Source organism: Xyrauchen texanus, chromosome 35, assembly GCF_025860055.1.
Source record: "Xyrauchen texanus isolate HMW12.3.18 chromosome 35, RBS_HiC_50CHRs, whole genome shotgun sequence".
Taxonomy (NCBI): Eukaryota; Metazoa; Chordata; class Actinopteri; order Cypriniformes; family Catostomidae; genus Xyrauchen; species Xyrauchen texanus.
In genome coordinates, this window is record NC_068310.1 from 9,105,039 (window position 1) to 9,131,943 (window position 26,905).

The window sequence follows — 26,905 nt, forward strand, 5'->3', positions numbered from 1 at the left end:
TGCACGCACTCTTCCCCAATGCCCCATTTAAGCCATCAGGATTCCTTATCGTTACCCTGGAGGGGGAACAAGGTGACGGCCGCCAACATGGGAACGGGCCAGCCTGGCTGGGCCTCTTTTCTCTCTATGTTTCTCGCATAGAGCAACTACGGCCAGGGCCCTTACACGCATTGAAGGAAGGGGGTCTTAGCCCTTAGTAGGGCGGAGAAGACCCTGCGGAGGCCACACCTACCCGGGAGGGAGGCAAATTTTGAGTGGCAAATACATCGCATGGCCTATACTTAGGTCTTATGCGGAACAGTAGTGCGGTGGTAGATCCAGCCTCGCAGAGGGGGAAGCATACAGCACGGCACCGAGGCAGCTGTAACTGCCTAAGGAAAACACGGAGTCAACTCTCGTGAGGGTACAGAACCGTGGTTTTACACACAGGGGAGTCCGAACAGGAGGCCTTACCTGTGGGGCACCTATACCAGTACAGGGTAGCTAGTGGTACCCGCAGTGGTTTGGGTCGGCGAAGTTCCTCCAGCAGAACTGCGACCCACGAGGGCTAGGGAGGAGTCAACCAGTGTCCCAAACCTGGGATCTCCTGGGAAAGAAGGCGCACTGCTTCCCTGGTTAGGGGAAGGGCGCTGGGTGCAAGCGATTCACCCGGTCAGATCGTGGACGTGCCACCGAGTTCTCACGGGCTCGGTACCTGAGAGAACACGGACGATACTGACTCAACTCGGAGATTGTAGAATCTCGCAAAAGTGTTAGGTGTTGCCCAGCCCGCTGCTCTACAAATGTCTGCTAGGGCAGTGCCCCTAGCCAGTGCCCACGAGGACGCAACACTCCTGGTGGAGTGGGCTCGGACCCGCAAAGGGGGGGGCACGGCCTGGGTGTGATAAGCCAGGGAAATGGCGTCGACAACCCAGTGGGCGAGTCTCTGCTTGGAGACAGCATTTCCTTTCTGCTGTCCCCCAAAGCAGACGAAGAGGTGCTCAGAGCGTCTGGTGCTCTGTATGCGGTCCAGGTAAATACGTAAGGCACGTACTGGACACAGAAGTGAAAGGGCTGGGTCTGCCTCCTCCCGGGGCAGCGCTTACAGGTTCACCACCTGATCCCTGAAGGGTGTGGTAGGAACCTTGGGCACGTAGCCCGGTCGTGGTCTTAGGATCACGAAAGTGTCTGCCGGACCGAAGTCCAGGCAAGCGTCGCTAACAGAGAACGCATGCAGGTCCCCGACCCTCTTGATGGAAGTGAGCGTGATCAGCAGGGCGGCCTTGAGAGAGAGGGCCCTGAGTCCAACTGAGTCAAGCGGCTCGAAGGGGGTCTCCGGAGTCCCATAAGGACTGACCGAGAGATCCCAGGAGGGAAACAGGTTAGGCCGGAGGGAGTCATCCTCCGGGCACCTTTTAGGAACCTGACGATTAAGTCGTGCTTACCAAGAGACTTGCTGTCTACTGTAGTCATGGTGGGCCGCGATAAGCGCAACATACACCTTGAGGGTGGAGGGGACAGCCTCCTCTCCAGCCTCTCCTGAAGAAACACGAGCACTGACCTAACTGCGCACTTCTGCGGGTCTTCGGCTCGGAAGAACACCAGTCCATGAACAGACGCCACTTCAGGGCGTAAAGATGCCTGGTCGAAGGGGCTCTGGCTTGGTTAATAGTGTCTATGACGGCCGAAGGTAGGTCGGCTAGATCCTCCGCGTCCGGCCCAGGGACCAGACGTGGAGATTCCAGAGGTCTGGATGCGGATGCCAGAGTGTGCCCCGTCCCTGAGAAAGAAGGTCCTTCCTCAGGGGAATTCGCCAGGGAGGGGCTGTCATGAGGAGCGTGAGATCCGAAAACCACGTCCGGTTGGGCCAGTAGGGGGCCACCAGAGTGACTTGCTCCTTGTCCTCCCTGACCTTGCATAGCACCTGTGCAAGAAGGCTCACTGGGGAAAAGCGTACTTGCGCAGCCCCGCGGGCCAGCTGTGCCCAGAGCATCTGTCCCAAGGGGAGCCTCTGTGAGGGCATACCAGAGCGGACAGTGGGAGGTTTCCTGGGAGGCAAACAGGTCTACCTGGGCCTTGCCGAACCTGTCCCAAATCAGCTGGACCGATTGGGGGTAGAGCCTCCACTCTCCGCCGGGCAAGGTTTGTCTTGACAGCGCGTCCGCTATCACATTGAGGTTGCCGGGGATGTGAGTGGCGCGCAGTGACTCCAGTCGCTGCTGACTCCAAAGGAGGAGACGACGGGCGAGCTGTGACATGTGGAAGGAGCGTACTCCGCCTTGGCGGTTTATGTAGGCCACCACCGTGGTGCTGTCTGTCCTGACTAGGACATGCTTGCCACGAATCAACAGAAGAAATTTCTTCAGGGCAAGAAAAACGGCCAGCAGCTCTAGGCAGTTGATGTGCCAGCGCAGCGGGCCTCGGTTCCACCGGCCTGCGGCTGCGCGCCCGTTGCACACGGCGCCCAAATCCAACTTGGAGGCGTCGGTTGTAACCAGAACGTGACGGGACACCTGCTGCAAGGGTACTCCTGCCCGTAGAAAGCAGAGGTCTCTGATTTCCCTGTCAGGGTTTATTTTTTTCTACAATGACCAGCTGACTATACGTTATGCCTTACATATCCGTTACACATCCCTCTCCTTGTGCTTTTCCTCTTTGTCTCCCATTCTCTCTCTTTCTGTTGCAACATATTGTGAGCAGCAAAACCTCCATGCTCTAAAGCCACTCTTTTTAAAAAATCATCCTACCACTCCATTTTTCCCTTTACTTTTCTGTCCAGAAACCTATTCAGTACTGTGTTTTACAGTCTTACGAGATGCATTTCTGCATAAACAACAGGTTGTTTTAAGGTCACGTAGTTGGATGTGGAAGGCAGAGGAAGTGTTGCATATTGGCCCGAGCTGATTACCCCACAGCGCAAGAGCCGACACGGATATAAAAAAGAAAAGAAAAGGAAACTGGGATGCATGCAGAGCTGTGTGAGTAGCATCTCCAATCAGGCAGCTTAGGAAGAGGATGGAATGGGAAGGGTGGGGTGGGGGAAGGAAAAGAGAGAAGGAAAGGATGTGTGTATTTTGAGGGGGGATTTCTCTGGTGGAGAGAGAGAAAGTGACAGAGAGAGAGCACATAAGGAGGGGAGGGGAAAGTGTGTGTGTGTGTTTGTGTGTATGTGTGTGTGTGTGTACTGCTGCAGTAACGAGTGGCGAGGGGGGATGACTGCAGTTTCTCAGGCTGATGGAAGAGAGCGAGCAAGATATGTTTGCACGCTGTTAAAACGTTAACCCCTAAGTGCCTCGGTGGTGTATGGCCCAGACGTTCGTTGAGGATTAGGAAAGAGGAGAACACTGCAGTCAGGTGTGTAGCTTTTGAACTTGTTTTCTTTTTCTGTTTTTTTAAGTGGTGCAAAATGGGGTGATCTGGATGCAGGAAGGGGAGCAGAGCTGTGCTTGATGATGAAAAGAGTGTTCACTAAATGGTTATGACGTACTTATGCAGAGGCAAGCCCAGTATAGAGTGGCCTCTTGAAATATAAAGTACTGCAGTTTAATTCATACTGTATGCCTAGGACTGCTTTTGTCTTGTGTAACTCTTCTGAAAACCCTTCAAGTAGCTTTTTGTGTTAAGTTAAAAAGTGTCTGTAAAGTGTAGTTGGTGAGAGCAAGTGATGTTTTGCAATGTTCTAATCAGTTTTAAAAGGGAATACTCAATTTGAAAATAACTTGCCATTACTCGCTGATGTAGGGTCAGTGCTCTTTCATACCTAATAGAAGCTGGAGTTACAGTTCGGTCATGGGTAGCTGGTCCCAGAGCAGTGTGCGAGAAAGTCAAGCACGAGCCGATGGGTGGGTGTTTACTATGTCCGTGCATGGTTACAGTTTGCTTCCTGTAGAGTTTCCAGAGGTTGGTCCCGTTGACAGCTGCTGTATTTCCCCAGAGGGGGCGAAGGGATCGACACTTCTGACTTCTGCACCGCCGAACAGTGGCAAGACAATATGTTGCCTCTCTGGTACAGCTTCTGTCAAAGCAGATCGTAAAAGAAAAGACCACAGACAATGGAGAGCATTAAAAGAGGTGTGCGGTACCAAAAAGAGGGGGATTCTGAACGCCTGCATTTCTAGCAGCTTTAAAATGCAACTATTGGTTTTAACCCTGCATTGTGTAAAGAACACTTTATAAATACAATTTGACTATATCATATGTTATTTTATTTAGTTCACAAATTAACTATCTTCAAATAGGTGTGTATCTAAAAAGCATTTTACCCTAAAAACTGCATGTTATCCCATATAATGGCCATACTTTATTACTGGGTTCATACTGGGGTTTGATAATACTTATACATAATTTACAAATGCATTACATATCACTGAGATTGTAACAATGGTTATTACAACATGCATAAAAATGGTGACTATCTTACCTGCCAAATAGTTAGCCATTTTTCCTCACAAGTTGGAAATGCTTAATAACAATTTTTTAACCTTCTTGTAAAGTGGGCACTAATTGTATTAATTTATTAAAATAAATAAATAAATAAAGGAATTTGATAACATAAGTGAGTCAAGACATTACAGTAAAAAATATAAACAAAATGGACTGTAGCAAAATGGCAAACCCTCTTTTTTTAATCTCACTAAAATAGTCTGTTTGCTACATTGTGACAAATCATGAATTAGGACATTTTATGTTTTTGATTAAAATAAGTATGAATAAATGTTATTATTAAAATATGTAACATATACTTTTTTTATAATATGTAAGTTAAAATGCTCACTTTTTGGCAAATATTGCAAGAAAGTCCCTCTTCTTATTCATGTTGTTACAACTGCATATCAATGATTTAGAATGTATTTGTAAATGACTTTGTAGTCATTAATGGACACATTTATAAACACTAAACCAAGGGAACACTAATGTAAAGTGTTACCCATATAATCCACACACAAGATCTGTATTGTAAAATGTGGAAACGTGTATATTCTCTTAAAGGGTATTTCTACCTGATCTGAACCTTATAAATGTCCTTCATTTGGTATGCAGTCAGACTGATTCAGTCATAAGAGGCCTACTGCAATAATTCTGACTTGAATTATTGCAGTTAATGTAGATGTTCAACCAGATGTTCAACCGATTCATGAAGCACATTTTTATAGTGTATTTACATTAAATATCCTCAGGTAGATCTAGTTTGATATATTTTGTGGTTACTTAGGATCCTCTACTATATACTGTATGTGTAATATATATATATATATATATATATATATATATATATATATATATATATATATACAAATCAACCACAACATTAAAACCACCTGCCGAATATCGTGTAGCCACCAAAACAGCTCTGACCCATCGAGGCATGGACTCCACAAGACCTATTAAGGTGTCCTGTGGTATCTGGCACCAAGTCCTTTAAGTTGTGAGGTGGGACCTCCATGGATCGGACTTGTAGGTCCTGCACATTCCATAGATGCTCAATCGAATTGAGATCTGGGGAATTTAGAGGCCAAGTGAGAACCTTGAACTTTGGTCATGTTACTCAAACCATTCCTTGACAATTTTTGCAGTGTGGCAGGGAACATTATCATGCCATCAGGGAATACCATTGCCATGAAGGGTTGTACGTGGTCTGCAACAATCTTTAGGTAGGTGGTTTGTGTCAAAGTAGCATCCATATGAATGCCAGGACCCAAGGTTTCACAGCAAAACATTGCCCAGATCATCACACTGCCTCCGCCTGCCTGCCTTCTTCCCATGGTGCATCCTGCTGCCATCTCCTCCCCAGGTAAACAATGCACATGCTCTTGGCCGTCCACGTGATCTAAAAGAAAACGTAATTCATCAGATCAGGCCACCTTCTTCCATTGCTACATGGTCCAATTCTGACGCTCACGTGCCCATTGTATACACTTTTCTGACAGGTCTGAGGCTACGCAGCCCCATATGCAGCAAGCTGCGATGCACTGTGTGCTCTGACACCTTTCTTTCATGGCCAGCATGAAGTTTTTTATCAATCTGTGCTACAGTAGCTCTTCTGTGGGATCAGACCAGACAGGCTAGCCTACCCTTCCCACGTACATCAATAAGCTTTGAGTGCCCAGGACTCTGTTGCCGGTTCACAAGTTGTCCTTCCTTGGACCACTTTTGGTAGTTACTAACCACTACCGGGAGCACTCCACAAGACCTGCCGTTTTTGAGATGCTCTGACCCAGTCATCTAGCCATCACAATTTGGCCCTTTTCAGAATCGCTCAGATCCTTAAGTTTGTCCATTTTTCCTTCTTTCAAAACATGAAATTCAGGAACTGACTGCCTTGCTGCCTAATATATCCCACCCCTTGTCAGGTGCTACTGTAATGAAATTATAAATGTTATTCACGTCACCCGTCAGTGGTTTTTATATTTCTCTCACTCTCTCTCTCTCTCTCTCTCTCTCTCTCTCTCTCTCTCTCTCTCTTTCTCTGTGGCAAGTGTTTTTTTCTTTTCTTACCCTCTTGGGATTCTCTTGCAGTAGATTGGGGGATCACAGGAAGGGACGTTCTCAAGGACGAATGCTATGTCATCACAGCTTCAGACCTAAACTGGAGTACAGTACAGTGTAGCATTGAGCTCAGACATTCAATTGAGAATTTAAAGCTGCTTTTAAAGCTTTTGGAGCTTTGTTGTTGTTTTATTTTTATTTTGATCATTTTTTTTTCAAATTCTCTGGACTAACATAATTAACTAATGGTACCAAGCATAGAAGATTTTGGGTTGTTTTTTCTGCTTCGAAAGCACTTTGTGTGTCTGCTTATGTTAAGTGTGTACACTTACATGTGTGTGAGAGACATAGAATTATATGCATAAGAACTGTAGTTTGTGAAGCTTTGTAAGAACCAATGTGTAGTGCTTAGATTGTCCCAGATGTTTGTCTTAAACTTCCTAATCAACTCGGGTCAAATAAGAGAAACAATGAGATATTTTCTTACATACTGTAAGTATACAAATCTATATAATATGGATAACACTAATAATGTGGCCTTTGAAGAATATGAGAAATGCTTCATATTGAGTTCATATTGAAATCTGACTTTTGATTGTCTGTGGTATCTCTATGGTATCTTGGCAAATCTAAGCACATTACTGGAGTCTTTTTTTTTTTAGGAGAAAAATATGAGAAGCAAGAGACTAAAGCCAAAGCTTCCATTGGTTCTCCATTTATTCTGATTGCTGTTAATGAGACACGAGAAAGATATGTCAGAGATCTCATTTTGGGGTGGTTATATAATGTGTATGACTTTCTTTCTTCTGCTGAAAACAAATGAAGATTTTTAGAAGAATTACTCAACTCTGTAGGTCCATAAAAGGCAAGTGAATGGTGAACAGACCCTTTGTAGCTCCAACAATCACATAAAGGAAATATAAAATGTATCTATATGACTCCACTGTTTAAATCCACAGAGAAACAGAACTTTAGTTAACACATCTCCACTTTAACTTTCACTTTCAGATATTAATGTGAAACTAAACAGGCACCACATGTGACTTTCAGGTGTAAAAGTGAAAGTGGAGATTTAGAGTAAAATAAACTTAAATATTTGTATGTTCTCACCCACACCTATTATATTGTTTCTGAAGATATGGATTTAACCACTGGAGTCATATGGATTACTTCTCTGTTTCCTTTATGTGATTTTTGGAGCTTCAAAGTTCTGATCATCACCATTAACTTGCATTGTATGGACCTATATTCTTCTAAAAATCTTAATTTGTGTTCAGCAAAAGAAAGAAAGTCATTGACTTCTGGGATAGCATAAGTGAGTATATGATTAGAACATTTTCATTTTTGGCTGAAATATCCCTTTAAAAGATAAAATATATGTTTCCTACTATTAATAATTTTTTCGAATGGAGGCAGACGAGGAGAGCGGATCTAAATGCAAACTTCTTTATTAATTTAGACAATAAACAAACACAAAGGAAAACCCTCAATGGGGAAATAAACACAAGACTGAGGAAAACGGGCAGGGAACACACACACACACACACACACACACACACATACACACAGTTGTGTTTCCATGTTTTATGAGGACTTTCCATAGACATAATGGTTTTTATACTGTACAAACTTTATATTCTATCCCCTAAACCTAACCCTCACAGAGAACATTCTGCATTTTTACATTTTCAAAAAACATAATTTTGTATGATTTATAAGCTGTTTTCCTCATGGGGACCGATAAAATGTCCCCACAAGGTCAAACATTTCGGGTTTTACTATCCTTGTCCCCACAAAGTGACACACACACACACACACACACACACACACACACACACACACACACACACACACACACACACACACACACACACACACACACACATGTTGTGTTTCCATGTTTTATGGGGACTTTCCATAGACATAATGGTTTTTATACTGTACAAACTTTATATTCTATCCCCTAAACCTAACCCTACCCCTAAACCTAACCCTCACAGAAAACTTTCTGCATTTTACATTTTCAAAAACGTAATTTAGTATGATTTATAAGCTGTTTTCCTCATGGGGACCGACAAAATGTCCCCACAAGGTCAAACATTTCGGTTTTACTATCCTTATGGGGACATTTGGTCCCCACAAAGTGATAAATACACACACACACACACACACACACACACACACACACACACACACACACACACACACACACACACACACACACACACACACACACACACACACACACACACACACACACACACACACACACACACACACACACACACACACACACACACACACACACACACACACACACACACACACACACACACACACACCAGGCTAACAACATTCAACGATAGACATTGACTAACCAAACAGACAGGGTATAAATACGTGGACATGGGAAGACATGAACCAATGAACAAACAGAACTCAAACAAGATAACTAGGTGATAAACTAAAACAAAAGACAACTAACGAGGGCAGGTGAAAACAATGAACAACCAACACGAACGCTAACAGGGAGACTGTGGAGCTAAACAAAGGACAAAAGTGAAAACTACGGAAAACAAAAGGGACAAAAATGGCAAACAAAAGGGCAACAGTGAAACAAGACAAGGTAACCCTAACAAAAACTTTTGTAATATTACATAATGGGATTCACTTGTTTCCCTCTTTATGATGGAGAACTCCTATTCTCTTGAAGGCACTAGGTCAGTAGTTATCAAACTCTATCAGACATGGTCAAGGAATTGTTCGTAATATTTCAACCAAAAATTTCAATTCTGATCTTTGATCTCTTCAAGATCAAAACCAAAAATGTTCTTCTAGAACACAAAATATGTAACAAAATGTCTAGGCGTCTATTTTCCATTCAATGACAGTGACCAGTGGCTGTCAAGATCCAAAAAAGACACAAACATGCTATAAATTACTCTAAAAGTAGTCCATATTACTTGTGCACTATAGGATTCTATAGTCATACTATAGCTTTGTATGTAGAATGAACCATTGTAAGCCATTTTTAACTCAAAATCTTGACTTTAATATTTATTTCAAACCTCATGGCAGGTTGAATTTCATTTTCATTCCAAGATTGTCATCCCAGATCTGCCAATACAGTATCTTAAAAAAGAAAAACAAAATCATTTGGATAAGTGTAGCACTTATAGGTGTGGTTGTGCTTCTCGCTGCCATGGTGCAGTGATTAATTCCTCTCTAAAAACAGCAGCTTAATTAAAGAGCCATAGGGGCACCCAATAAACCGAAAGATACAATTCGCAATTAATGAGACAGAGCAGCTTTACCTTTAGGAAAAAACACTGAGGCTAAAACAAGCCTGTGAAACATGTGGAAAAAGTCCACCAAGAGCTATATTAAAAGTGTTACATAAATATTGTTTTGTACAGCAGCAAAACAGAGATTATTGTCATAAATGGATTTGGATTTATTGGGGTTGACAGTTCTGTAGAAATCGACAGATCTGAGATGTGATTTCACAGACTATGTACTGTGAACCATTCTTCAAGAGTCTGCAAATCATTTCTACACTTCACATTTGTTTGTGTGTCCAGTTTCGCCCAAGGTCCATAAAAACCCTCATTAGTGAGAAACAAAGCGGCCTAATGGCCGCAGGGATGTGCGGGAAGCACTCTTTCTCATCTCACTGAGCTCAATCAGTGGGCTTTCCAGTGAAAATGTTCAACCATCATGAAATGCCCAAGGACAAGATCTGTTTCTTATATGGAGAGCAAAGAATGCTCAGTCAATCCATATCAACAAAAAGTGTGGGGTGTTGTGTCTGTCTTAGTTCTCACTGCGTTAGACAGTGTATGTACAGTACTGTATGTTTACAGTAAAATGTCCTGTTCCTGCATCTGCTCGTACTATGCGTTGTCTTGCAGGCTCTGGTGAAAGTGTGTGGGGGGGGGAGGTGTTATGCATATGAGTGGGACAGAGGTTGAAGTTGGTCAGCTGGAGCCTGGCTTGTAATGCTTATTAATTTAATTAGAATATTTAATTAAGGAGAAATACTGCTCTTCAAAATAGCAGGAGGGGCTTGGTGCAGCACAGGCTGAAAAATCCCCAGGTCAGACTGGTGCTCAGATCTGCTGCTCTGAATCACATGTTTGTCTACAAATCTTTATTCTTATTAAAGATTTTTTACTGTGTGATGTGATATAGCACCTTGTAATCCCCGTGTGTGATGCAATATTTATGTAACTGTGATAAATGATCTGGAAAATCATATGAAAATGAGCAAAAACAGCACTAAGCAAAACATGTCTCTTGTTGGCAAGTGTAGGAATATTGTAATCTTTTCTACACTGAAGTTCACATGACATCATACAAAGATCACTGTAATTTCATGTGTGATCAAGAAAGAACTCATTTTCATAACTCTGGCATACATCAAGATGAGTAGGTTTGTAAAACTGTTTTAGGTTTTTATATATATATATATATATATATATATATATATATATATATATATATACATAAATATATGTGGTGGTGGTGTAGTGGGCTAAAGCACATATCTGTTAATCAGAAGGTCGCTGGTGTCCTTGAGCAAGGCACTTAACTCCAGGTTGCTCCGAGGGGATTGTCCCTGTAAGTACTGTAAGTCGCTTTGGATAAAAGCATCCGTGAAATGCATAAATGTAAATGTAAAAAAATAAAAAGGATCCTCACATTTGTCCCATTTTAAGCCTGAATGCATAGAATCTACTGAGGTCCAATTAAAGATCCCATCACATCTTCAGGGTCTCCCAATCTTTCTGCAAAATCCTTTTTCCATTCAACTAACAAGTTGCTTATTTTCTTTTTTATGGGAGGGTAAAAGGCCAAGGATACATAAAGCACTTCTTGAGAGACAAACAAGAAATGGGGAATTGGCACTTCCCAATTTAATAGCTTAATTATTACTGGGCAGAGAATTCGCAAAAAATTGTATATTGGTTCCAAGCTCCAGATACGGACTAGTGGGTGGCGAAGGCTAAATCGTTTAAGTCATCATGTTTTGATTACAACAAAATTAAATTTTTTGCCATTGCACTTCACTTCAATTCCAATAGTAAGCTTGACTGTCCAGATATAGATCCAGTTCAGACAAGCATTCAACTCATTGATATTTCCTGGCAAAGCCCATATGTAACAACCACCTCTTTCCAGCCACTAAACTAGATTTGACCTTTAAGCAATGGCAAAATCTAGGTTTTAATAAATGCAAAGACTTTTTATAAATATTTTGTTTTTGCTAGTTATGGTGATCTTGCTAAAAAATGTAATCTTCCTAAATCCAGTTTTTTTTTCTACTACCTTCAAGTTCGTCACTTCATCCAAGCTCAGAGCTCTGAATTCCCTCAACTGCCATCAGAATCACTATTAGAATCTATTTTACAGGTCCCTTTACACTTTAAGGGCCTCATCTAAGAAATGTACAACTTAATCATGTCACTCCAAAATATATCAATATAAAGGACAAAAGCAGATTGGGTAGAAGAGTAAGAAGAGTAAGTAGGAACTGATATATCTGAGGATACCTGAGATAAAGCTCTTATCAGAGATAATGGAACTTCTTTGTGTGCAAGACTCAACTTGATTCAGCTAAAAATTATTTATCGGACTTACTACATAAGACCAAATTGGCCAAATGTGGATGAAATGTTTGATCGTCTGAAGGGAGGTAAGGCAGATTTAGCCCACGTGTTTTGTTCCAGTTCTAAATTGAGAGAATTCTGGTTTTCAGTGTTTGAAACTTTAACTGAAGCTTTTAATTTAAATATTCAACCTAACCCTATAATGCCTTGTTTGGTGTCTGAGGTGAAAATATTCAAATGACTAACAATAAAGAACAGGCCTTTGCTTATGCAAAAAAGACAGCTAGAATGAGAATGCTTCTGAATTGGAAATCACCTAAAGCATCCAAAGCGTCATAATGGTTTAGTGATTTAATGATTTTTCTAAAAACTGATAAAAATGATCTCATTCTGATAAAAAAAAAAGTTAAAGAAAATCCCACAGATGATGCCCACAGCCTCGCTGGGCTCCTCGCCCAGCACCCACTGTCAGCAGGCTTTGGGGAGCTGTTGAACGAAGGCAAACGGGTGGCTGACTTTGCTCAGTGTCAGGGTTCGGAACAGCCAGCAATGCTCTTAGGAACTGTGGCTAGAAACTGGTTCCCGCTTCCTCCTTTATCTACCCAACCTGAAACTTTGTTACAATGCCCTGTGTTCAGTGTTCATTTTTTAGCAGCAAAGACTTTATGGTATGTGGCTATGCAGAAATTAGCCTTCCCTGAGAAATAATTATAGTAAAAGGTGTAACAACTAGCCCGGTCTCCCCTAATCGAATCATTCACTTTAATAAAGCTGTGTATTAAGAACAACAATTAAGATCTCTTTTGATTTTGTTTTGATCTTGGATGATCTTTTCTCTTTTTATATGCATTTTATTCTCCCCAGTGACATACAATCCTCCTTTCCTCATTGTTTTCACTGGACCCTACTTAAAATAGAATGTTTGTACATGTTTGACATCTCTCTCCTCTTCTTCTTGCTGGAGTGTCTACTATGTGTGTTTAACAAGGTGATATGATCGCTGGACTCGCCAAGACTGAGATTTATCCTAATGTTTGTATTGAGAGAGAGAGAGAGAGAGAGAGAGAGAGAGATGAGCTGAAGTGAATGAGAGGGTTGTGTCCATGTCTTTGCTTTAGAGGTGACTGCATGGCATTCAGAGGACAAGATTGCCATTGCTTTTTATGGTACCCATTATCTTCATTCCATTCGCAGTGATTTTAGAGCTATTTGAGATACTCCTGCTGTTTTATCTGTTTTTGCCTCTACACATATTGTAAATACAATAGAACAAATAAACAAACACAACAGAACTGCAGCCCAGATAAGTCAGTGTGCTTTGAGTGCAAGACATTTCAATGACGATATGTGAAGGATAATAATTTGTTAAAAAATTACTTTAAAGAGCAATTTCTCACTGATATAATTTTAAAGCTGATCAAAAGAAATCTATATGACTTTTCTGTGACTTATTTAGAATGTATAAATGTCCATCACATTTCCAGGCCTGGAAATCAATACCTTAAAAATTACCTGATCAGGTTTTCCATGAACATGAGAACCCTGACAATGTATAGTATAGAGTTGTTTTGTGCTGTTCTAATTGAAGCCGGTGGGTTGAAAATAATCAGCACCAGATAAAAAATTGTTTTAATAGTAATATCTCAATATAAAAACTAAGTATAATTTTTTAATAGTTTCATTCTGACGGCTCTTAAACACAAGGAAAAAACAGCAGTCAATGGGGAAGTATATATAAAAAAGAAATAAAATACAAAAATTAAATACGTTAATGAAACAACAAAATGTAAGAACAGTATGTGTGTTAGGACTTAAAACTGTCCTTATTCTGTCATTATGTAAGGAAATTTATAATGGAAATTATTTGAAATTGAAAATATGGCTTTTTGAAAATAATATCACACATATTTTAGGTACAGCTTTGATGCATTTTTTTAAATCAAGTGACGATAGTATTTATCAAAATATACCACAGTCGAATTATCTTTGAATACAAACAAATTGTATTGCTATTCTAAACAAAAACTAATCAAACACATACAACATGAAACAGGTTGGTTAGTATAGTGACATAATTATCAATACAGAGAAAATAAACTTTATGGAGTCTGTTGACAATGCCTTAAGGAACATTTATCCTTCTTTGAGTCTAAATCGTTTTGCAATCGGATTACCCAAAGTATTTACATAATACACCAGCACTTTCAGCAAAAATCTGGAGATGTACTTGCATGTCAATGCGTTTCCTTGCTTTGCTTTTCCTTGCTATGGCTTGGTTATTTGGCTCTTTATAGCAAGTTCATACATGATACAGGATTATAGCTAATACTTATTGATTTGACAGTTATAAGTGATTCCAAATTACTACACATATTTTAAAAGGTATATCAGGCTATAATCATTAATTTGTCAGTTATAAAAGTAATCACTGCTCAAAGTAATTTTCAGAATTATGTGTGTGCATTTTGGGTCCAAAAGCATTCTGTAAATTTTAGAGGGTTAACTCAGTGAAGTACAGTGACATTATTTGTAATGTTCATGGATTCCTTATTACCTGCTGTGTGCAGAATAATGATCATGATGTCTCATGATATAATGAGTCTAGTTTAAGTGTAGCAAATTGGTTTACATCGAAGAACAACAGAGAGTGTTTAAGCCTTTCCTGGGGTTTCCAGGGAGTGTGTTCTCTGTCTTTTATCTTTCCTTAGGGTCTCTTTGCAGAGATGGTCTTGATGGCAGTGTCAGGCAAGAACCATTAAATGTGGGGGTATTTCCTCAGAAGCATGAATTTCTCAAGTCATGTGCTATCTGGACAAGTCCCTTTTTATAGCTTCAGCTAGAATTTTTGCCGCCTAGTCAAACAGAATTTTTTGACTTATGACGCTGAAGAATTCCAGGATTAAAAGTTGGGTTTCTAGATTCAACTCATAATGCAGCAATTGTTTGCTCTTCTGCATCTAATATCCTACAACGGTAGTGAAATACGGTTGAGGCTAATGTACAAATCAAAGGAAAAACAGGGCATTAGCTTACCTATATACTTCAACACATAATTAATACATGCTTAAACATGCTTAAATACTCACATTATTTTCTGCATTTAAGTACTTGCTTCAATCACATACATTTAACACATGCTTAAGGACATATATAACAGTTTAAAACAATATAATTCACATTACACATGTTCACTTAACCATTTCATACGTGGTGCCCGCAGAGTAGTGTCACACATATGTGTTTCTGCAACAGACAGTTGTGTTACAAGCTACCAGATTAAAATAGGCTTATGCATCGACATAGGCTGCACTGGTCAAGCGTCTGTAATTTATATTTGTTCAAACAGTTACTCATACAGTCTTTAAACCACAGAATATGTTTTTTAATATACTTACATCAAAATCATCAACAAAGTAGCACAATAAAAAGTTTACAGTTCTAATACGCACAGTCAATACATCAAATGTGAACTTCCACCGACGCATACCGCCATTTGTTTTCATTAGTAGCTGTTGTCATTCATCAAACAAACAGCTACTCAAAGAGTCTTTTCAAGCACATAATATGTTTATGTAACAAACAGCCCAATTGTCACCAAAGTACCACGATAACAGTTCACAACTTGTATATGCACAGCTATCATATCCAAATGCGATCTTCCCATGCACGCAGCCACGTCTGCTTGTTATTAGGTGCAGTTGCACTTTTTATTCACACAAACAGCAACTCAGAACATTCTTTTCAGACATATAATATGTTTTTTCTGAAATACAAAGCAGCACGATAACAGTTTAAAACTTGTATACTCACAGTGAAAACATGCAGATTGTGTGCAATTATACGATGCACGCAGCCAAGTCTTTTTACATTAGCGCTTGTCTCTCTCTCTCTCTCACACACACACACACACACACACACACACACACAAACAAACACATGTTGGTGCGGCTATCCTTATGAGGACTCTCCAAAGACATAATGATTTTTATACTGTATAAAATATAGATTCTATCCCCTAACCCTCACAAATATTCCCAAAAACATTTTAGTATGTTTTATAGGCAAATTTGAATTATGGGGACACTAGAAATGTCGTCATAAAGCACATTTATAGCAAAATACCCTTGTAATTACCAGTTTGTAACCTAAAACAAATGTCCTCATAAGCCACCCAAACCCGCTCACACACAAACATACACACACACACAATGTCTGAGAAGTCAAACAATGAATATAGACAAACCAGACTGCTGATATACATTTTTTATTTGTTTTTTACAGCTATAAAAACAAAGTAAATAAAAAAGTACAGCATATATAACCCATTTGTTCATTTTTACTGTATTATATACAGTATTTTATTATTAATTTTTTTATGACAAGAAATCAAATATAAAAAAGAATACTCATCTACACTCTGCCCCCCTCTACCGGCTGTGCATTGTCATGAGCAAAAATAACTCACTCCAGAGGGCACTCATACTCATGAAAAGGTTAATTGGAAAACACACTGGGCTATAAATCTTCAAATGAGATATGATTAATACTAAATTTCATACCCAATCCTCGCATGTGCACAAAACGTGGTCAAACTCCATACATGCAATCCGGTGCAAATGTCAGTATCAATATCAGTTTATTTATAGAGAACAATTAAATACAACAACAGTTGGCCAATGTGCTGTACAACCAATACAATAGAAAACATTTAAATGGTATACTATATAAAGATTATAAAAAACAAATAAAATATAAAATAAATTAAAATATCACAGTATATTAGGGTTGATTAAAAGCTATAGAAAAGAGACGAGTTTTAAAATTTGATTTAAAGTTGCGTACTGTTAAGGCAGTTCTAATACAAATAGGTAGGCTATTCCAAAACTTGGGTTCTGCTACAGCAAAAGCATGGTCACCTGTCGGTTTCAGAAGAGTATGGATCCTTCGAAAAGGATAGACAACATTTTTAAATATGACTCTTCTGAATATATGTAATGCAATTTATAAGCATCTTGTATCGTGTGAAATTAGATATTTACTAATATAATTCTCAAACAAGTTCTCTTGCACAACATAAGTTCTCATGTCTTGAACACAAGAGAGTGCCGAAAAGCAGGTGTAGAAAAACTCCAGTTCTTAAAGGAGCGACGTCCAATTTATGATAAGAGTTAAATTTCATGAAAGTTCTCCACTTGGCTACATAAGCAAACTAACTAACTAACTAACTAAATAAATATGAAGCAATCAAGAAAAACGTTGAGTGAACCAGAGAGCATATTTCTTCGATTTCCCACATTGACAATAAAACTGTCCTGCAGTCAAGCTCATTAGGTGTAGTGACACATTTGACTTAGATAAAGTTTTATCAAGCACAAATAAACAGGATCGTAAGAAGTGATGGAGGAACAGAAGGAGCAGAAATGGCCCTGGCTCATTTGGCAGTTCAAATCAAACCTTTGGAGATCCAACTAGATATCATTCCTGCATCCCATAATTATAATTGCTTCAGGGCATCTGCCAAACTTCTGTTGTTCAGTGTGTGCATAATATCTTTATGCAATCCACACATCAACAACTGTTATTGCTTCTCAAGGATGCTAATAGTCCAGAATTACATTTAGTTTGATATATAAATCTCACAAAACCTGTCTGCGTCTTATTTAAAACCCAATATAAAATAAGTAAATAAAGAAATAAATAGTGTGAAATATGACCTGAACATATAGTATTTCCATCAGTTTGTATATTTGTACAGAAAATGTACAACCACATGAAAACACAAACTCAAAGTTAGAGTTGATACTGCAGAATAGTACAAATAAATTAACAAATCAAATTATCATTTAAAGTCCTTCATTACATAAGTGGTGTTACACAAACAAAGATGATGTATACAATGTTCTTGATAATAAAACACAAAAGCTCCAGGTCCTGTCCTAACAAATATTTGGCTGAATAGAAAATATCTATCCAGAGAGAGTGGGAGGTCTCTACAGAATCAGAGCTCAGAGTTATGGCACAGTGTGTAGTATTGCTCAAAACAAAAACAACTAATTATGTTATTTTTGTTTTTGTTTTTTTCACCTTGTATGGACAAAAATGACTTGAAAGTGGACTTTCTTTGATATTGTAGCTCTTATTATACATTAATATGATTAGATGTTAGACGATGTAAGGTAACAGGGATTTTTAATTGAGTGCTCAATCTTGCAATTATGCTAGCATAATAGTGCTTATCTGTGTACCAGAGTGGCATTATTAAATATTCATTAATCACTAACATCAAGTGTAAGCTTGACAACGATTGGCAGGGTCAGTTGTCAGGAAACTGTTTATTTCTCATCTATTCAAAGTTTACCAATAATCACTATTATCAGTCAAATTAAGTCCAGAGCTGCAGTTCATTTGTTTTCAGGACATCATCACCCTTAGAAGATCAACTACAGTACATATCTTTTATAGTACACTGCTATATTGGTTGTACAATGGGTTTTGATTTATGTGAAAAAAATAGGCTTGCTTTCTGGATTTGATATAGTATAGGCATACTTGTTTCTCTATTGCTGTGCTTTAAACTCTTAATTAAGATAGATACAAGGAATTTTTCAAATTATTTTTTTTTTTATTTTATCCCTTAAAATGTATTATTATTTTTCATAACACATAACATTAAGGTTTTTATTGGTTAACTTTACTTAACAACATTAGTTAACATGAGCTAACAATGAACAACATTTTTGCAGCATTTATTAATCTTAGTTCATGTTAATTTCAACATATACTGATACATGTTTTAATCAAAAGTTGAATGTTAACATTATTATATGCACTATGAACTAATATAAACAAAAAAATTACAATTGTATTTTTATTAACTAACATTAACAAACAATAATAAATATATTAAAATATGTAATTGTTTTTTCATGATACATAAAGCATTAACTAATGTTAACAAATAGAACCTATAGTAAAGTGTTATTATATTATTATTATACACTATTTGAACTAGGGTGGAAATATTGCAAAACATTTTTAAGTAAAGCAAATCACTTTTTACAGTATTATCAAGCAATTACTTTCTATTTCAAAAATAACAACAACAAAGCAAGAAATAAATCATAAGCAGCTGATGTTAAAACACATAGGTCTTTTTTTATTGTCCCACTGTGACTATTTCTTTCATTCTTTTTTCCAAATATATCTAATCTTTCTGCTTCATATCCTACGGTGTGTCTCACTAACAAACTGCAGCTTTTCAACAAGTTCAGTTGACAGATCATTTAAAGCATCACGTCCAGATGATCAAGGCCCTTTCTCCACCTTATCCTTCAAACTAGCATCAAATTCCCTTTACACAGCTGTTTGCCAGGACTTTGTCACAGATGTGAGAAAACTACCAAAATACATTCTCCCCACCTCAGGCCAATGAACAAAACTAACCATAATAATACAGTTATGGAGTGGTTGTACATTATCTCACAGAATTTGACTGCTTTATGGTGGGATTAATTCAAGGTGGTCCTTCTGGAACGAGCGTGCGGGCTCAGTCAAGTGAAAAATGAGAGACAGTGACCGGTGACGCTGTGGCTCAGCAGGATAAATCCGCTGAAAAGGCCAGGTCAGCACTTGTAATAGCTGACTCACAACCAGTCATGAATTTTGCCTTTTATAGCTTTCAAAGAGAGGGAAAACTTTGATTTGATATGAGGGCAGTTTTCTAAAGACAAATTGCAGGTGAATTCATTTTCTAATAATACAGTTAAAGGAGCTGAATAAGTCATTTTTTAAACCAGAAAGACTCTGAATAAATGTGAATAATCATGGATAGGGTAGACTAGTTCCCTTTGGCGTAAGCCCCATCCTATTGTTCAGCTCTCAAATGTACATTGGTTCTCCGCACATATCTATCAGCATATCATAGAGTCTTAGAGAAAATATATTTTTACTCTTCTAGCACATTTGTGGTTTTGGCAACATTACTTTTTGTTTACACTTTCAGTTTTATAAACTAATCTTTGCAAATAAAGCTTTTGGACAGCTACAGCAACAAATGTTGACAACAGATCATAATCTGCCTTTTGTTTATTAACTTCCAGTCTGTTGGCAGATAAGCTACAATTTATCTCTCATTTTCTCTCAGGTATTTATCCATTTGGAGCTCTACAGTCATTTAACACATTCATTTGTAAGTCAGTTGAAATTACCTTGGGATTGTTTAGTCAGCCAATTTCCTTAGATCACTTGTCTCTTTGTTTTCACCATGAGTAATTAATATCATATAATTGGACAGCAGTGGGTTGGTTACAAGCTGTTCAAACAAGTGCATTTTTTGTCAGTATTTGTATTCTTGCAATTGATCCTGGCTCTGACTCATCCTGTAAATATGCCTGAAGTAGTGTTTTATAAAAAGGAGCATAATACATTGCAAAGGAGGAGTTTTTGTTCTGACATCAGGTACTCAGGCAAACCAAGCATTTAATTTGCTTGCAATTGCCTTATCAAAGATCTGATAGTCCCATCTGTGGTGGTAAAGTCAAGAGCCAATCCCACTTAAAGTTGGAATTACAGATTTACAGTTTTAAAAATGCTAAACTGACCTTTGAAAGTCCATATGCTTTCAACAATTGACTAGAAACAGGGTGTACAAGTTAAAAGAACATTGAAATATTTTGAAGCCAAGATGAAATAAAAAATTATGCATTTTACTTTCTTAGTGCACATTCCTGGCCTTATTGTAAAACGATTAATTGGTGCATCCATTTCATTTCAAATGTAATAATCTCCAAAATAATCGAGTTGTGGGCTGGCTTGATATTTAGCACTTTGAAGGAGGAAGAATATTGGAGATGTTGTGGTTGTGGTTGAGGCATGAACATAAAATCTGTAAAGAATGTATAAAGAGAAGTCAAGCAGGCAAGATCCAGGTGCGGCTAGTGGTTTTAATGAAACTATAAATAAATACAAATAACAGGTAGACACGGGAACAAATCAAACATCCACGATGGGAAACTAAAATTTTAACAAGAGCAAATATTAACACGGGTGAGGAACAGGGTCAAAACACATGTGAGGAACAGGGTCAAAACACATATAGGAACAGACATGCCATCTACATTTAACAACCGACTACGAATGGTGAAACAACAGGGTTTAAATACACAAGGATAATGAGGACTAAACAACATACAGGTGAGAACAATGAATGACTGCTGGCAGTGATGAGGGCAGGGAATTATGGGAAGTGTAGTTTAGGACAGGTGACAAGTGAGAAACACAGGGCAGACAACAAGGGATTGTGACAAATCGACATCGACCCTATTTACTTTTAAGCACATTCCTGGGCTTATTGTGGCAATGCATATTATATATATATATAAAAAAATAGTTTTCTTCTTGTCTTATTTTCCTTTATGTCAGATTGCATAACTGCATTATAGCGCATTCCTCCATACATTTTCAGTGAAGAAATGGGGCCTTGAATAATAAAGTGGCTTATCCAGTGATTTGTCAACTTCATTAAATTATTTACGCAAGGCAATGGGTACAGACAGACTCTGCAACACTGGAGCAGGAAATTGACGTTTGAGAAATGAGAAATCCTTTTTGTTGTCCTACATCGCAGTGCTTTTTTTTAAAGAAATCAGAGGGTAAGTTTCCTTTCATGTATCATTCTTTTCATCGTGGGTGATCCTGCTTCAGTTGAATCATTTAGAATGTGAGAGTTTTATATTTTCATTAATTTATGCAAAACCGCAGAGCTCTATTTGACATTTTTCTGTGTAAAAGAAAAAGGGCTAATGTAAAGACTTTAGATCAAAACATCTACTGTCTTATATTTCATGCTCAGTCTTGCAATTAAAATTATAATTTCAAGAGGTATCACATTTTCCTTTGGTTTTGGCACACATTTATTTATTTATTTTGTATTTATTTTATTTTTTTAACATTACAAGCAGACATAGGTACATTTTACGATGTGACTTCGACCCCTTTAAGAAAAAACTTTTAATTCAGTAAAATCTTACTTTAGAAGTATGTTTGTACTTGTTAGTATATGCATGCTTACTATTTGGATTAATTTTCAATGCCAAATCCCACTTGCTAACATTTTTGTTCACATAATTGGGCATGTTTTGATAATCAAGAGATCAGACAGATCAGATCACATAATGCTGACAGTCACTCCTACAGTAACTATATGCTGGCAATATTTGTAAATTTTGTATGGAGCAAATAGGTTGTTTCATTCAGTTTTCTACTGGCGACGATGTAGTAAATCCAACGCAACATTCAGTGATTTAGGATGTACTCATGACACCCATGTTAACACATCTTTTTCCTCCATTAAGGTTTCTGTTGGTGTAGCCATCAAACATGAAGGAGAATTTGTTTAAGAATAACCCTGAGGCCATGGTGGCCCCCGTGCCCACTGGTGCCAGTGCCCTGACGATGGCCCCTGCTGTATCTACACCGGCAGACAACTCCACTGAGCATCAGGGCCCTGTCAGCAAGAATGACGTCTTTGGTGACATCAAGAACAAGTTCCTCAATGAAATGGACAAGCTACCATGTGAGTGTTTTCTATAGATCTATCTATCTATCTATCTATCTATCTATCTATCTATCTATCTATCTATCTATCTATCTATCTATCTATCTATCTATCTATCTGTCTGTCTGTCTGTCTGTCTGTCTGTCTCTCTGTCTGTCTGTCTGTCTGTCTGTCTGTCTGTCTGTCTGTCTGTCTGTCTGTCTATCTGTCTGTCTGTCTCTCTGTCTGTCTGTCTGTCTGTCTGTCTGTCTGTCTGTCTGTCTATCTGTCTGTCTGTCTGTCTGTCTGTCTCTCTGTCTGTCTGTCTGTCTGTCTGTCTGTCTGTCTGTCTGTCTGTCTGTCTGCCTGTCTTTTGAAACTGTTTTACTGTAAATATTCAGGTAAGGCTTTGTCAAACCAACATCAAAGTTTGTCTTAACAAATATTTATTTTAAAGTTATCCTTGAATATCCCAGAAGCTACAGCTTTGCAAATGCATATTATTTGTTATTATTTATTAGTCAAGGGGTAATGGTGAAGAAACACTTGGCTATGTTAATAGCACTGTTTTTTCCCAGCCCCTATTCCTCCATATGTCTCTGTCTTTCACTTTTAGTACCTCCCTGGGCCATCATTGCCATCGCTATCGTAGCTGTGGTCCTCATACTCACTTGCTGTTTTTGCATTGTTAAAAAGACCTGCCTTAAGAAGAAAAAAGGCAAGAAGGGAAAGAAAGGGAAGGAAGACATGGGAATGAAGAGCATGAAGGGAGGAGAGGTATGACCACCTAACACCACCCACACGGCTCTTCAGCCTTAAAGGGATGGTTCACCAATAAATTACAATTTTGTCATTTCTTACTCACACTTGGGTCTTTCCAAACACATATGACTATGTCCATAAACAACCAAAGGAGATGTTAGGCAGCATGCCCTCACAACTCTTTTCCATACAATGAATGTGAATGGTGGAGGCTGTCAAGCTCCAGAAACACCATAAGAGCAGTCCATACAGTATATAACTAATGTGCTATATTCCAAGTCTTCTAAAGTCATACAATAGCTTTGCATGAGGAAAAGACCAGAGTAAAAGTTGTTATTCACGGATGATCTTCTCCCCTGCAGCAGCTTTCTTTTTGTCTGGTTATTTTTTCCCTTTTTTGAGCTTGTTAGCCCATGGTCATCATTCAGTTTCAATGAAAGGAAAACAGCAGTGTCAATATTCTGCTAATTTTCTCCTTTTGTGTTTCGTGTATGAAAGAAAATCATAAATGACAGAATTAAATGAGGATGAGTAAATAAGGACAGCATTTTCATTTTAGGGTTAACCATCCCTCTAAAATTTCAGTCAAGAGTAGTGAAAAAAAAAGATAAAAAGATGAACTAATTTCTGCCTAATACTAATGTGTTTAATATTGTTGGATACTGTCTCATCTTTTTCATTTGTTTTTCATAATGCTTTAGGCTTTTGCTCATAAAATACATGTATATTTTTTTTATTTCAGCAATCTCAAAACATAAGCTCCTCTGTTTTAAAAATGGCCATGTTACTGCCTCACATATCCCCAATATAGTTTCTAGGTCAAGTAAATGGATGGTTGGTATTCTGAAAAGATTTTTTTTTTTGGCAATTTAATATTCATGGAATATAAAATATTCAGTGTTGTACGTTATTTGCGGCCTGTAAAGCAGGAAAGCTACATGAAAGATTTTCCGCCTTGTCATTTCATTTGCTGTGTTCATATAATTTGGTTTTCCATAGAATGTGTGCTGTTAATCTCTTGTGCTTTTGTGTTAAAAATGACACATTTTTTCAGCGGATGCACAGCAGCACTAAATCTTTTTTATCTCTATGTAGGAAATATAAAAGCTGAACAGCTAAAGAGTTTTGCTATATTTGCTGTGTTGTGTTGGGCCCTGCTGTGTGCTGTATTTCTGTTATTTTGACAAGCTAATTTCTACTTGGGAATCAATAAAGTTCTGCCCTATTACATCCCAAAATATCAGTTGCTATGCTGTATAAATATCTCAAAAACAAAATTTGTGCATAAACACCATCAAGACAGACTTATTATTTATGTACTTTAAAAAATTGGTTGTAGAAGTAAATTGTTATTTTGAAATAAATGCAGACAGACTGTACATCTCGCTTATTACACGGCTACTTACCAAATACTTGAGTTGAAATTATTTTACAATCTTATATGGTATCTTATTATATTACATATTCCACCAAGAAATAACAATGCATTACAGCACTGAAAAAAATGCAACAAGGTTAAAACTGCAACAAAATTAATTTATGGGTCAATGATGCTCTTTTTTTCTCTCAGTACAAGCTACAGTTCTTATAAAAGAAAGTTGACATAAGTTGTTTTTATTAATGTTTTATTAGTATTTCTCTCTCTCTCTCTCTCTCTCTCTCTCTCTCTCTCTCTCTCTCTCTCTCTCTCTATATATATATATATATATATTATTATTTATTTTTTTTATCTGGTGATCTAACATGTGGGTAGCTATTATGTTGTCTTGTGACAAAAAAAAAGAAAAAGAAAATCAGATATTTTGACATTTTAATGAAAAAGCATATTTGTTCATGTCAAATGGAGTAACCATAAGAAAAACTTTTTGATATTCGTGACTCAGAATTCCATGATATTTGTAATATTTTTTTAAATGCCATAAATACATTTTTAAAGTAGATTTGTAATTTGTATCACCTCCTTTTTTGTCAATGACAGAATCAAGTATTCAAGAGAGCCGTGTAATAAGTAAAGGTTATTAGAATGATGAATAACAGATGTTTATTGAACAAAAAAGGCTAATTTTTGATACATGTCCATTAAGTGTTTACTTGATTATCTCAACTTGATTCTGTCTTCTGTGAGTTCAATCTCTCCCTTTCTCTCTCCATCTCTTCATCTTTCTATCCTTCCCGCTTTATGTCTGATATGTGCTCCGTGTGTCTTGACTGTGGTGGACCTGTCTACTTACGGTAGGTGTGACATGGCTTGCAGCACCCCTCTCTGACCGCACGGTGTAAGCTCTGACCAGGGCAGGGGAAGGTGGGCTATGTCGACTGGCTGGAATGAAATATATGGCTTCTACTTGAATCATGCAAGCTACATGAGTGCTGAGGTTGCTTGAGGAACTAGTTTGGGGTGGGTTGGGGAGGGCTCGCATTCCACCTGTTTGACATGCCACATACACATGAGCAGTATGGGTGATTGAAAGCCAAACCAACATAAGGGATGCCACTTTAGGAATGTATGTGCATTTGGTTATGAACTTAAACTTCATTTCAACTTACTTAGAGAAACCAAAACACCAATCCCCTCTAACATGCATGTTGAAAGGGTATGGTTTTGGCGATTTGTCTTCTAAAAGCTGCTCCACCTATCTAAATATATCCAAGCCTATATATGCCAATATAACCTGTATTTTCCCTAAGTTAATGCACGATCATTTTTTTATATTGTTTGGATTAGTAGAGGACATTATTTCAAATCTTTCTTAAAGCGATTATTGTCAGGAAAAGGAACCAGCAGAAATGTCCAGATAAGGTGAAGCAGCATTTCAAACAAAGCCAAATACATGCCCTTCATAAGAGCACCAGTGAATGACCACAACTTGACTTGAGAGTAACTTTCCTGGACGACCCTTGTGATGAAAGAAAAAACTAATATTTGTTCCTATTTTTGTTAAAATGTAGAGATGAACCATGGAATAATGTAGGTATGGAAGAAATTAGAGAAACCAAGAGCCAAATTGCAATGGTGTGTGTACGTGTGCATTTAGTGAGTTTTTAAAATTTTTATTATTTTTATGTCCTTGATAGTGTGTGTGAGTGTAAGTTTCGTGTGGTTCAGTTTGAAATATACTTTATATTCGGTACCCTGAGAATTGGAACCGCTCCACTAAGGTTTCTGTATAGTATGTACAGTAATAACCTTTTCCAAATGTCTTTGTGATTAATAGACTAACAGTTCCAGCTAATGTGCATGCATTGTCTGGTTGTTAACAACTAAAGCACATCATACATTTTGGAGATTTTACAAACCAGTATTTTTTTCTTGTGGTAGTGAAGAGCACCTAAAAAAGCTAGGCTAAATAAGTAGTTTTAATAATGCATTTAAATCATAATATGATGAAAACCTTTAGTGATTACATTTTGATTTGATCAAATTGCAGTTGGTTCTTATACTTTATAATATATATAAAGTATAAGAACCAACTATATATATATATATATATATATAGAGAGAGAGAGAGAGAGAGAGAGAGAGAGAGAGAGAGAG

General features: G+C 38.1%; 1 protein-coding gene across 2 annotated transcripts in view; it reads left to right on the forward strand.

Annotated features, from left to right (window-relative positions):
- Positions 1-3,161: 3,161 nt before the first annotated feature.
- Positions 3,162-26,905, forward strand: part of syt2a (synaptotagmin IIa) — a 42,991-nt gene continuing 19,247 nt past the window's right edge. For both annotated transcript variants that reach the window (XM_052105118.1, XM_052105119.1), the window contains exons 1-3: positions 3,162-3,333; positions 22,427-22,647; positions 23,225-23,385. In XM_052105118.1, the coding sequence (XP_051961078.1) occupies positions 22,452-22,647; positions 23,225-23,385 (357 nt within the window). In that variant the 5' untranslated portion in view covers positions 3,162-3,333; positions 22,427-22,451. The remainder of the gene's footprint in view (positions 3,334-22,426; positions 22,648-23,224; positions 23,386-26,905) is intronic.